This window comes from Episyrphus balteatus, chromosome 3 (assembly GCF_945859705.1).
Source record: "Episyrphus balteatus chromosome 3, idEpiBalt1.1, whole genome shotgun sequence".
NCBI lineage: Eukaryota > Metazoa > Arthropoda > Insecta > Diptera > Syrphidae > Episyrphus > Episyrphus balteatus.
The window spans coordinates 48,732,467-48,745,934 of record NC_079136.1 but is presented as its reverse complement, the minus strand read 5'-3'; the positions used below and the strand labels follow the sequence as shown (position 1 = coordinate 48,745,934).

General features: G+C 31.3%; 1 protein-coding gene across 1 annotated transcript; it reads right to left on the bottom strand.

Moving 5' to 3' along the window:
- Positions 1-1,410: 1,410 nt before the first annotated feature.
- LOC129915827 (Fanconi anemia group D2 protein homolog) lies at positions 1,411-13,302 on the bottom strand. Its single transcript, XM_055995519.1, has 28 exons — positions 13,129-13,302; positions 12,802-13,054; positions 9,761-10,040; positions 9,498-9,704; positions 9,299-9,437; positions 9,171-9,239; positions 8,933-9,105; positions 7,875-7,947; positions 7,631-7,800; positions 7,402-7,570; positions 7,169-7,332; positions 6,954-7,111; positions 6,591-6,792; positions 6,411-6,533; positions 6,075-6,354; positions 5,874-6,015; positions 5,628-5,817; positions 4,194-4,298; positions 3,965-4,121; positions 3,722-3,899; positions 3,466-3,666; positions 3,180-3,399; positions 2,930-3,122; positions 2,723-2,872; positions 2,495-2,662; positions 2,235-2,431; positions 1,850-2,053; positions 1,411-1,787 (listed from the first exon to the last, which is right to left on the bottom strand). The coding sequence occupies exons 1-26, from the start codon at positions 13,213-13,215 to the stop codon at positions 2,270-2,272; spliced, it is 4,413 nt and encodes a 1,470-aa protein (XP_055851494.1). The 5' UTR covers positions 13,216-13,302; the 3' UTR covers positions 1,411-1,787; positions 1,850-2,053; positions 2,235-2,269.
- Positions 13,303-13,468: the final 166 nt, after the last annotated feature.

Genomic DNA, 13,468 nt, shown 5'->3' with positions numbered 1-13,468 from the left:
TTATTTGGAATTGGTTCAATGTTTAAGGTTTCATCGATTTTCATGGATTTTCTAGTAAATGGATTTTTCGCTGAGATCTAATGATTACTTAAAAAAAATAGTCTAAAAGAATCCGTTTGTACTGGCAATTTGCATGAGATTTCTCATAAAGATTGGAATTCAAGACAAAAATAGAACTCATGACAAGGCTGAGCTGCAGAATCCTGCGCGACAATCTCGAGTCCATTTACTGAGCGAAGATCCTAACGACAATTTCTAAAACCCTTTAACACGAGTATGCTAAGAAGTGATGAGCATTGGACTCTCACGCAGGAGTTCTAGGTTCGATTCATATCGGTTTCAACTTTTTTTTTAATTCATAGTAAGAAAAATTAAATATTACACAGTATGGAATGAGAATGATTAAAAAACAAGGAACTTTCGATCTTTATGATTTCGAGCCAAGCAAAGCTCATGTTCAAGTTGCCAATTTTTTTCAGTTCAATTGCCAATGGTCTTCCTGATCTACTCATACCACAAAGTGCAGCCGGAATTAATGGAGCGATTTTCAAACTTGCTTGTTAAGGGTTTTAGATGAGTCCATAGAGAGGAAAATTACCGGGCTTAAGTAACATTTACTACAAGAGCATTACGTGCAACCAGTCGTGCATTTTATTTTTTTTTTTTTTTTTTTTTAAGAGGTGTTTATTAAAAAGTATTTAAAATTTAAACATAAATAAATAACTTACGTTTTTATATTAATCCAAATTTTTAATGGAAATGCTCTTCTTGTCTCTGTTACTCTATCTCCTTACTGAATTGGCCCAGTTTTACGGGAAAAAATCTGGATGTTAATGAAGTTAGTGTATTTTGATTGACATTTTGCAGTCCGCTTGCTCGTACGCACTCAAAAATTTTTTCCAAAACTTTAAAAAAAATCTAGGTTCATGTACCTTACTAAGAAGTAAGAAAAGAACTGGTTCTGAATAAGTTTTCGTATTTGTAGTCCAACAAGGACCCTTTGGATGAGTTTTAATTCAATTCGTTTCGAGAACACTTTTTTGCAATTTTTGAAAAACTGCGCAGTCAAGAGAGGTAGTCCACTTTGCGTTCCAAACCAAAAATGTAAGTACTTTCATGTCGGCAACAATTTTTAAATTATATGTTGAGTAATTTATAAGGTGAAGTATTTTATCTAAACTTTCGTCAGTTTTCCTACGACGTATAGCATAACTTGATAAAAGCTTATTCCTGTTGTGTCGTAAATTATAAGATGTTTACAAGTTTAAGAATATTTCAAATTTCATACTTACATAGGCATCATCCGTAGATGAGACACCATTGATCACTGTGTTCATAATCTTAAAGATCAAAATGTTTTGTTGGCCCAATTCACATGTTTCATAATTTGCTTGAAAGGTTCAAAAAAGCTGTTTTAGATCAAGACTTTTGTTGGCTAGTTTCAGCCGGTCCTTCTATTCATTAGGAATAAGAGAGTGGATCGAATCTCAAAGACTCTTTAAAGTTGATTCCTAGATATTTGGTGGTGCATTAAGCTGATAGTTTGTTTTGATTTTGGAGATTCAAGATGATGCTCTGACGGATGATTTGATTCCAATGGACCATTTTCTGCAGAAGTCAAATTAATAAATTGTTAGCAAAAAGCAGGTTTTAAAATTCACTTCCAGTCGGTTGCTCGGAGGTTTTTAAAACTATAGAGAAAGGGTACAAATTTTCAGTTTTGAGCAACACCACATGTGATGCAGTTCATAATTGATTTGTAGTTCTCCAGTTGTACAAAGAAGTTCCTGGAAGAAAAAAAAAAATAAGCTAGAAAGTAAAATATATGGATAAGAGCCTCAAACCATACATTTTTGAATCCATTCTTGGCAGCCAGAAAGGGTAACATCATATTTGTTTAAAGTAACAATTTATGTAGTTTTCTTCTGACAATTTTTTTGTTGGACTTGCAAGGGTGTTACTTTTTGTTTGTCTTGACGGTATTTTCAATAAGCGAACTGAGAAATATGAATCCTGTTACTTGTGTGATTTTGTGAATCATCTGTTCAACTTTCTAAGAAAAATCCAAAACGAAATTATTCAGGTTAACTTCTTTTAATACTAATCTAATTTTTTTGTAATCTTAATAAGACCACAAAAGAAATTGTAAAAAGTTATAAATGACGCTGCAAAATGGAGATTCAATTTGTTTCAAAAATAACCTTAAGAATTAAATCAAAAAACAAAATTATTACGTTTAATACTGTTTATATATTTCCATTTTGTTTTTTTAAATACAAGTACTTCTTGATGCATCAGTTATTGAATTCATTGTCGTCGCATTGCTATCATTTTCATTATCACCAAGTATAGTTTCTTCTATGCTAGCATCATCATCTGGAATTTCTTCATCACTATTTGCATCATTTGCTGCCGAACTCCATGAAGAGGTCTTAAAATGCAATAAAAATTAGCATACTAAAGAGCCATACAAAACAATTTAAATCATATTTACCTGTGATAAGATTTCATCACCATGTAGATCTTTATTTTTAAGATTACCCATCCAAAAGACTGATGCACATTTGTTTGCCGCCAGCAATGCTTTTACACGAAATACTAAATTCTCTACAGTTTCACGCAGAGGTGGTATAAGACTCAAAATTGATGTGTTTTTGAGAGCCTAGGAAGATCAAAAATATGAGAGATATTAAGAAATCTCAAAAACAGTCATTTCTCTTACTTTCGAGTGACAACAAAGATTGTGTAAAAATCTTGTAGTCACTTGTAGATTCTTCAGCAATTCATTGACTCTTTCGGGATTTTCTCTAAGGAAATTTTCATACACAGCCAATCCATGTTGAAGAACAATTTTTAAATAAAAATGTGCATGCTTAGGAAAATTAGAAAAAATTAATATACTTTTAATACCGAGTTTTTTAAAACATACTTTCAAAAACAGTGAAAAATTTCTTGGAATATCCAAAGATTGTACGATTTCCAAAAGGGTATTTAATATTTCACAACTTTTCTCCCAAACTCTAAGTTGATCTGATCCACCTTGCTTTGATTCACTTACTGCAGCACTTAGAGTGCCTATAAGAGTTTCGCAAAGTCCTCTGAACAGCATTGGAAAATTTGCCCTAAGAAAATAGGTTTTTTAATATTTGGTATAAGTTATACATTCAAAATAAACTTACTTATTAAAATTAGGAAACGATCGTAGGGAATTTTCTTTGGATTTCAAAAATTTCGTTTCTTCCAGAATTGCTGTCAATATAGTCTTTTGGCGACGGAAATCGGATCTTCTTAAATATCCTTTGACGAGTTCGTCTAAATAAATATTACATATTGTGCCTCGTTCCATTGTTCCATCAAAATTAAACCATTTTCGACAAAGTAAAACTTTGCAAAGGTTTTCTTAATAAACAAAAAAAAAAAAAACGATTAAAACACAAATATCAAAGTCCTAAATTAGTAACTTACTTGTATCTTGTTCCAAATCCTTTTTCGTGGCAAATTTCGTTAGAGATTGTATCAAATGATAAAGATGTACAGCTGATTTAATATCGACTGCACTGGCTTCAGTTGCGCGACATTTATTAAAAACCTCAAAGGCTAAAGTTGACGTATCCTTGTTGATATATTGTTGACGAACTGATTTTCCCAAGACTCCGAGTAAAGCTCCTAAAAACAATCCAATTAAATGACCCTAGTTAAAAATAATTTAATTATATCGAACCTTTTAGAATTTTCTTATTTGCAGCATCACCAAATCCAGACCAAGAAAATAAAGCAGCTAACAAACGAAGACACAAACCAAAACAAATTTTTAGATAATTCATTTCATCAGTGAATAGATCAGCATTGCCCAATGCACCATCTACACGTTGAACTGTTGTTAGAATAGCAGTTGAAATCTAATAAATAAAATCAACATTGAGATTTTAAAATAGGTACTTTGTAATAAGTTTGAGTTAAAAACCTCATGGAAATTATTCATAATCGGATCAAGAAATTGATTAACAATATCGGTTATAAAATAAATTGGATAACTTATATACTGCAATTGTTGGTCTGTGGTGAATTTTTTAACTCCTGTTATTGATTCTAATTTATTCACTACATCGGTTATGATGAATCTAGAATGATTGCCAAAAAGAAAAGTATTAGTTTAGTGCAAAACAGTAAATTAAATTCAAGAGCATATTTACTTGAATTCTAAAAGTCCAATGGAATTTTGAATTTCTTCTTCGGGGCGAGGATATTTAATACTGAAGTTAGCTTTTAAAATTAACATTATGTCTGGATTCATTTGTCTGAAAATAATTTTAAAAGAAAAAGAAATCTTTAATAATTTGGTAATGTTAAAATATTTTTTTTCCTAGCCTAACTCCGATAGCCTTAATTCATTCAGATTAACAAACACCCTTTAGTTTGATAGTTTTACTTCTTCACTCCATTCAATTTAATTCTTCTATAAGGCTGTTTTTTTTTTTTTTTTTTTGAGAGGTTGATGCAACGATTGCCAATAGTTATTGACTTCTAAAGAAAAGTGTGGACCATCTTGAAGGAGCTTACATTTATTAGCATATCCATATTGTAAATGCCAATATTTTGTAAGGATCATGTTCAGATCATTGAGATCCAGCAATCAAACTCAAAAAATAGAGTTTTAACCAACCGCCTTACTTAAGACCAAGTAAGCTATTTCATGGCTTAAGGCAGAGTATTTAAGGATGATAGGATAGATCATTGAGCATCTCTTTTGTAAAATATGATCAAAGGATAACATTAGTAATGGAATCTGTATTCAGTTATCATCATAGCCAAACTGGCATTGCACTTTTCGATGATTCGGTCACACATTTCAATGAAAACGGTCGTTTCGAATTAATTTTTTTCTTATGAATTGTTTTTTACACTCTCTGTGTAGCTGGTGATACCATCTTGGTGAAAGCACATATCACTTGGACTTTTTATTGACGTTTCCGTCTTCCTTGCCGTCTCCAACTTCATAGCTGGAACTCAAAGATCATTTTAGTTGGCACATTTCATTTTTGCCCATTCGCTCAATGTGGCCGTGCCAGTACATTCTCCGTGTCGCTCTAGTAAAATACGCACTTGATCACTGAAAATGATTTTTATACGGTTTGTTCCAACCTTCCAACACGCAACGCAACGCACGCTAAAAAAGTATGGAAACAACAGATCTCAAATTTGCTAGATGGTGTAGGGAATAAATATTTGGTAACGGTTGGTGTGGGTGGTAAACGGTTGTCTTAAACAGCCATTTTGGTTGCTCATTACTTTCACATCCAAAAATGCGATAAAACAACCAATCTTATAACTATTATACTAATTCAGAGACTATCGTTTAGGGCTATTACAAGCATCTTGAGAACAACACTAATCGTATTACTATACACATTGTTTCAGGATCTTAGAATTTGTACCTAAAAATGTTGTGATCATGAACTCCGGTCTCAAAATGAACTAAGAAGTATCCTATTTTAACCATGTACTCAAACTGACATTAACTTTTTCTTAACCGCACACAAATTATTCTGCAGGAACCACGATTTAATTTTTAGCTTTTATAAATTTATAAAATTGTAAAACCAAATTTCTCAAGAATCAACTGTTACCTGTAAATTTCTTTTGGTCCGTATGTTGTTTCAAATTTTCCCAAGTATGATTTTGTCGGTTTAGATGTACTTATTCTTGCTGTGCTTGCAACTGTCATGTTAGCCATAGTAGCTTCTGTTTCCATTGGTTCTGATGATGCATTTAGGTTTTTCTTCTTCTCTCCTCCCTTGCCTGATGGTTTCTTTCGTCCTTTTAAACAAAAATTATTATTTAATAAAATTCACTCTTGAATAGAATTTCATTACCAGCAGTTTTTTTAATCGGCACTGGAGGAGTAGGCATCGTCATAAATTGACAAATCGGTGGAATATAATCAGCTGGAGCATGAACCAACAATTTTCGAACAGATTCTTCAATTTTTATCAAATCTACCAGACGAATGAGTACCTAGAAAATATGTTTAATTTTTATAAGATTAATTTTTGAAGATACAAATCTTGACTCACCTTTCCACGAATCATTGGATCATTCTGACAAGAAAATGAACTAATTGTTTCACGTATCCAATTGACGGTGTGAAAGTAAATATCCAAAATGTATTTACTTTGAACTTCGTCATATTCATAAAAGATATCAACATTGTCGATATTTTCGAATACTTTTGGCAAAATAATACCACATCCAAGAAGAGCATTAATCATCTCAAGACTACCATCATATCTAGCAAAATGCAAAACTCTCATAAGATTAAATAATGGAGCCAAGACAAGAATAGAAGATGACGCTCTGTAAAAAGGAAAATAAATCAAATAAAGCTATTTATTTGTGAATAGAACCCTTACTCTGTTGAAGGACTCAAAACCAGTTGAGATATGTTAACAGCAATTGGAACCAATTCACTTTCAGTTGGCGTATTTGTGTCTTCTGGTGTGTTGATACATTTTTGATAAGAAAGTTTAATTCCTCTGAAAATATTTTAGAGTTAAACAGTTGATATTCAATCGTATTAAAACTAATCTTACAATTCTTCCTTGGGATTATCTTCTATAACAAAACTATTTTGAAAATAATATGTTATAAGCTCACATAACCAAATTACAAAAGGTCGATCCAAACAAAGTGCGTTTTCATTCCGTTGGTTGTTTGAAGAGCAAACGCTTGCCAGCTCATCATAGAATAAGGCCAAAGATTCAGGGCAATATAAAGTTGTTGAATGCACTCGAGCTGAAGAAATAAGTTTATTGTAATATTTTCAAATGGTTAGATATGTGCATTCAAAACGACACAAGCACATAGGTTTTTATTTTAAAAAGTATTCCCGAAAATTATGTTCTCAATTGAACAGTAAATGGCTGAGTTTTAAAAAACACCCTATAAATACTTACAAATATAATTTGCAGCAATCTTGCCTCTCCCCTCTGGAAGTTCTTCAATTGTATTATATGATGTGTTTAAATCATACATACAATCCGTTTCTTCCTCGTCGATCCTTGCAACATTGTCGATCATTTGTACAGCTCCTATGATTCCCTGTTTCTTTACCCTGTTTTGAAAATTTTATTAACGTTCATACGTTTGAAATGAGTGAATGGCAACTCACTTGGGCATTCGATTGATAATTTGTTTTTTAACCAACATATCGATTTGATCTTGCAATGCTGGACATTCATCAAGTGGCGGTGCAGGAAATGCAATCGAACAAAGTAATTCCATAACGAGACGAGTTTGTGGTAAATTCATGTCACTAATTCGATCTAAAAGAGGCTGTAAGACAGCAGCAAAAACAACAATAGAAAATAAATTCATATTCATCCCTGTAAAATACCGACATACCATTAAAACCATTCCCCAATTTTGTACATTTGCTGGATATTTTATTCGTATATCTTTTATTAATTCCAATGCGGCTGTTGTCATACTCGAAGGTGATTTATCACAAGTCAATTCAACAAGTTTTAACAGGATATCCTTTTGTGTCGATTCACTAACTCCAAAGATTATGCTAAGAGAAATAATAATTTTATTATTTGTTGGTACATATTTAAAAATATTAATTTTTTACTTGTATGAATTTCTAGCGAAATCAGATATGAGCTTATTTTTTTCTTTAAGGAAATCATGTAAGATCTGAAGGAAGATATTTATTAGCTGACCTAAGATAGGCGCATATTTGTCTTTGGTAACAGTTAGAATATCGATTGTTATGTGTTCAAGTTTTATTCGACGGCGTATCTAGAACAAAAACATATTAAAATTATTTTTAAAATATGTATTTTATTAAAAATTTTAATATTATGAATACTTACAATAGTTTCAATGGAATTGCTTCGTTCTTCTTTGATTGAAATCATTTTTAATAAAATGACAAAATCAATGGGTCTGAAAAATTTCAATTACATAATGAATGAAGAGTTTGATATAATTGGGGGATCATAGATAGTGTGAAAGTTTACGTTAAAATAACGCCAAACGAAAAAATTCTTCAAATCGGCTTGCAAAAATAGAGCGTAGTTTGACGAAGAAATTTTTCTAAAGAACTTCACTGAATCACTTATTCTACGTCATTGATTGTCAGAATAAAAACGATAGGTCCTAAATGACTTCCTTGTGGAACGCCCGACCTTGCAATGAATGGGTCTGAAATTGTTGATCTAAATATGGCTTGATATTAAGGATTCCATTGAATGTAACTAGGAGGAAATCTCAGATTTTTAAATTTAAACGACATAATTTTACGTGAGATTCTATCGAACGCCTTGCTGAAGTCAGTAGCAATAACATTTTTATTTTTTATTGAGTTCAAATTATACGAAACAAATTGGCAAATAAATTATGTAGTTATAATCTTGGAAACGCTACAAGAGTTTTTTTTTTAATATTTTAAGGTACATAAATGTATATAAGGATTACCATCTGACTTTGTTTTAGATTAATAAATTGCCAAAAAATTGTTTTAAGATGAAGCCTTAAAATAAAATAAAAATTAATTGAAAACTGAAAAAAAAGACTGGCCAAAAATTTTCTATATTTTTAAATTTTACAGAAAAAATTATATCTATTTATGAATTTGGATTTAATTTCTTTTATCAGCTCTAGTTTTTGAAATAATTAATGTTTCATATTTGGAGGCATTAATTCGATAAATTTATATGCCTTTTAAAAATTAGAGCTGCTAGAAAAAAACTAATGTTGTTTTCGGAATCAGCACCCTCCATTTAGTAAAAAATGATAGACAACGGTCTAGAAAATTTGTATGTGTTGGACAGTTTTATATTTGGTTTACGGGCTGTGTGTTGGACAGTGTAATTGGTCATTTTGAGGACTAGATTTGTCCTTATTCAATTGAGTTCAATTTTTTACTCACCTAAAATTAGCAGGTGCTAGATTTTGAATAAGTCTCTGCCAACTATCGAAAAATGATTTCGACCTCGTCAATCCTTGAGTTATGTTATTAAAGACATCTACAAGTGATTTTTCTACTTCTGGCTTACTACAATCAAACTCTCCCATTAAAATATCTCTTAAGTCGGTTACCAGCTATGAGAAAAAAAAAATTAAAAACTTATTCATTTTATAACATTTGAAGGTATCATATTAATTACATCACGTAGAACATCTTCGTCATCTTCATTCAATATTTTTAAAAAGAGTTTAACCAACAACGGAAGCATCTAAAATTAAATGATTGAAAATTAAAGTAAAAAAAAAAGAAGAGAGATATTTTTATTACCTTTGGCGGACATCCATCCTTAATATAGTTAACTGCTTTCTTTCTTAATTTGGTTTGCATCTTTGGCGATAGGCACAAATTGGTAAAAGTTTTTGTTGTAATCGAATGGAAAACATCTTTATTACTTGCAAAATTGTTTCTGAAATGATGTACCAGATTGTTAATAGTGGCAGACTATATTCCGATTATTTGAACTTACAACAGCATCTCAGCAAAAGCATCATGTTTGGATGATTTAAAAACCATTTCAGCATTGGCAATTATATCCCATTGAACAGATGTAACAGCTCCTTCGAATATATCAACAATTCGTGTGTAAATTAAATCCTCATGAGACTGTGTCACATATCGCAACTGAGACAACATCAATGGAAGAATTGGAACATCTGAACTTGCAGAGGTTTCTCTATTAATTGGACTTTGGAATTAATTATATTAAAATTTAAATCAAATAGATCTTACGTTTTGGAAATTTCTTCAACTTTATCCAATAGAACATTTATTGCAATTTCCTGAAGAAAGTCAATCATTAGGAAATTGACCATCATACTGTCTTGCGATAAATACGGATTCTCGTCTCCTGGCAAGTTAATGGTACATCCACTAAGCAATTTCATTGCCAGATTCTTGTCATTCAAAGCATTTTTAAGGCCAGTTTTGAATGTTTCCACATTGGATGGATAGTTTTGACATTGAACGAATATTTCTCGGAATTTACAAACAAATGCGACATGATCACAAGCTAGAAATAAAGGGTTATCTTGATCTTCTGGATCAGGTATACGGACTAAAATACTTTTTGATGCCTAAATAGGGCAATGAATTTTGAAAAAAAAAAAATTAATTTAAAATTGGAAGGGTGACGCAATGGTAATCTTAGTACCAGAGTATTATCTCACCTACAAAATAAGATTTTTTTTTATAATAAGCGCGCACTAAAGGGATTAATGTACCCTTAATATGGTGAACACAGTACGAGCATTAGGAAAATAGGGAGGGGTTTGAAAGGAGATACCGATGAACATTAGTTTTGAAGTTCTGAGTTTTGAAATGGGATGGGAAGATTGATACTATTAGATTGAAAAACAAAATAAAAAAGATTCAACTTAACATAATATAATTTAAATACCGTCAAATTAATAAATCTAGAATATAGTAGTAAAATAATTTGATAAATAAGCTTGTAATACATCCGAAAGTGTCGACTCAAGTTTTTCTATATTGCACATCGTTTATTGGCTTTTAAAGCGCAAGTTGAAAACATTATCTCTCATATTTAAGGAGTTACAATAAATAAAGCTAAAGTAACTTGATATTTATTTTCACATGGTAACGCAGTGTAGCTAAAATTGTATTCCTTACTGGGGACACAATGTAAAATATTTTTAATTATTTAAATATTATGTTAAATAAGTTTTTACTTTGATTGGAATAAAATTGAAAACTCTTAACTTTGGCAACAATGTTCAAGTACAACGCCGTATACGAGATATTGGGTCTTATGCAAAAAGATGAGATCGATCTCTTTACTCATTTTAACTTGCTCTATAGGGCAAGTATTGCTTTCGTGTCGAAAAAAAAATTGAGGTTTTAATCAAAACCAACATTACGATGATGGAGAATTCCGAAAAAGTGGGTCCCGCAATTCCGTCCGTGCGTCTGTGCGTCCATGTGTACACATTTCCACAGCCTAAACGGGTGGATGGATTTTCTTCAAATTTGGTACGGATGATTTTTATGGAATTCTGAAAGTTGGTTTTTTTTTGTTTTTTTATATCTCCTTTAGAACGTATACCTCCCATACAAAAAAATACGATATTACGAATTTTTCGAAAACGGCTCTAACGATTTTGATTAAACTTTGTATACGTAATATTTAAAGCAGTGGCAATAAAACTGCATTTTTATTTTTTCTCAAAAAAGTCAAATAACAAAAAAAATTTTTTTTCATTTAACAAAATTTTGCCCTAAATGTCGGCTCTTCCCCAAATATCAATTTTTTTAAAATTTAAATATAGCTTTTAAAATCTACAAGTAGACTAACATAAAAGTGCTTTGAACTGCAAGAGCAAGTACGTGCGACCCCAGCCGTGCATTTTATTTTTAAACCATTCTTAAGATGGCATGCAAAAAATATATTTACCGTTAGAGCTTATGTAGTGAGTTCAATCTCAGAAGGATCAATCTTACAATGAAAGCTCTCCATGAGATCGAGCTCGTTTTCATATGCAAAAAGATGAGCAAATGCTGGATTACATGAGATCGATCTCACAAACTGTTAACCATGGTATTTCTCTAACTCACTTCACAGAAAATGGTTAAAATATTTTAATTTCAGGTAAATTATGTTGCAGAAGTGTCCATTTAGGAAGGATTTATTCAATTTATTTAGGTAGACATACGATTATTAAAGAAAGAAGCAAAACAATTTTTTTTATAGGAAAGTCTGGATTTTAAATTGGAGTTGGAGAAAACCTTGCGTACACCAGTTTCAAGAGTTATAAACATGCTAGTCGGTACAGTTCTTTTGCCATAATGATTTCAATTTTTTATATCTTGGTTACTTTAAATCTAACATGACAAACCCCTTAATACTTTGTTATTGATTACCCGTTTTCAGTTTTTTATACCATTTTTTTTAATTGTAAAGTTAAAATTAACTGTAAACAATTAAAGCTAATAGATAAATTTTATTATTATATTTTTTTAAAAATGTGCTTAAATGCAAATAGAAAAAGTAAGTTGCAATTATAACACCCAGCTTCAAATCACATCGAAAAAAAAAATATTAAATTAAGCTGAAGATATTTACTTTGAGTTATGTTTTGAAACATTTTCTGAATCCTGGACTTTAAACTAGGCTTTACTGCTGAAACGACTTTTCATATTAGCCATTTAATTAATTTTTTTAACAAGATTTTATTTTACCTTGTATACTAACCGATATCTTACTGAACATAATAGCATAACTTTTCATTCAAAGAACAATTCCTCTCCCATAACTAACTTCACATAAAATAAAATGCGCCTCCACGAATAATCTACACAGAAAGCTTTGTGATCAATCTCAACTTCTATGAGAAAAAGCCGTTGAACTTGATCTCGTTTTTTTTGCATATGAAACCGAGTCCGAATTTGGCTCTGCTCGATCGATCTCACAGGTGAGATCAAGGTCGTCAGCTCAGACTCTCGAGTTTTGGATCATCTTTTAGAATATGAAAAATTCTTATGTATATCATGAGACTGATGTTCTGGGACACCAATATTTTGTATGAAAAACAACTGCGTTACCAAGATGTATTAAAATGATGTATTAAAATGTCAATCAAAATGTGGGTTAAATTATATTTTGTTGTATACGTAAATAGTGTTCATTTTATAAGTCCCTATAGTTTTTTCTACTTATTTATGCCTACTTCTTCCTAGAGGAAATTGAAATTCAATCATGGAGACAAACTTTTAGGCATCAAAAAGTGTTTTGGCCCAAACAAAAACAAACTTACAAATAACAAAATTATCAGGAGAATCCAGATTCACGCCTGATTTTATTAAAACCAACTCAAAATATGTGGTAGGTGGTCGTTGAGTGCTGCGCGACTGAGTGCGACAGAGTGTGCTCCTTTGTGAAAGATATCTTTGGGTTGGTTCCTGAGATGCTGGGATTGCTTCCAAAGCTTCCTGGCTAAAGAGTTCTTTTTCGTTGTTGTCATTCTCATTATTGGTTTCATTTTCTTTATCAATTGGATTTTCTAATCGCTGGTTTTTAATTAGATTTGTGTAAGTCCAATAAGGAGCCTTTATTTTTTTTTTTAATAAAATACATTACTTACCGGGATTTTAATTGTTGTATCTTCACCAATTGTATTTAAAGGAGCTTTTGTTTTCGTACCTTTATTGAATCTTTTATTTTTATACATTTTTATAAACAAAACAAGAAATAAATTCGGAGACAAAATCGAGCAGACGAAAACAAAACAAAAAATTCAAATCAAATAACCCGCTGAGGCGCGCTGAATTTGAAATGTCAAAAAAATAAAAATACGATGGTTGATTTCAGAGATTCTCAAACGGTGGAACTGTTTGTTTTGTTTATCTGTATTACCGGATTAAAGGCTGAAACACAGTGTTGCGCGATGTTTCATGCAAGACATAAGCTTCCTGTTTTCACTA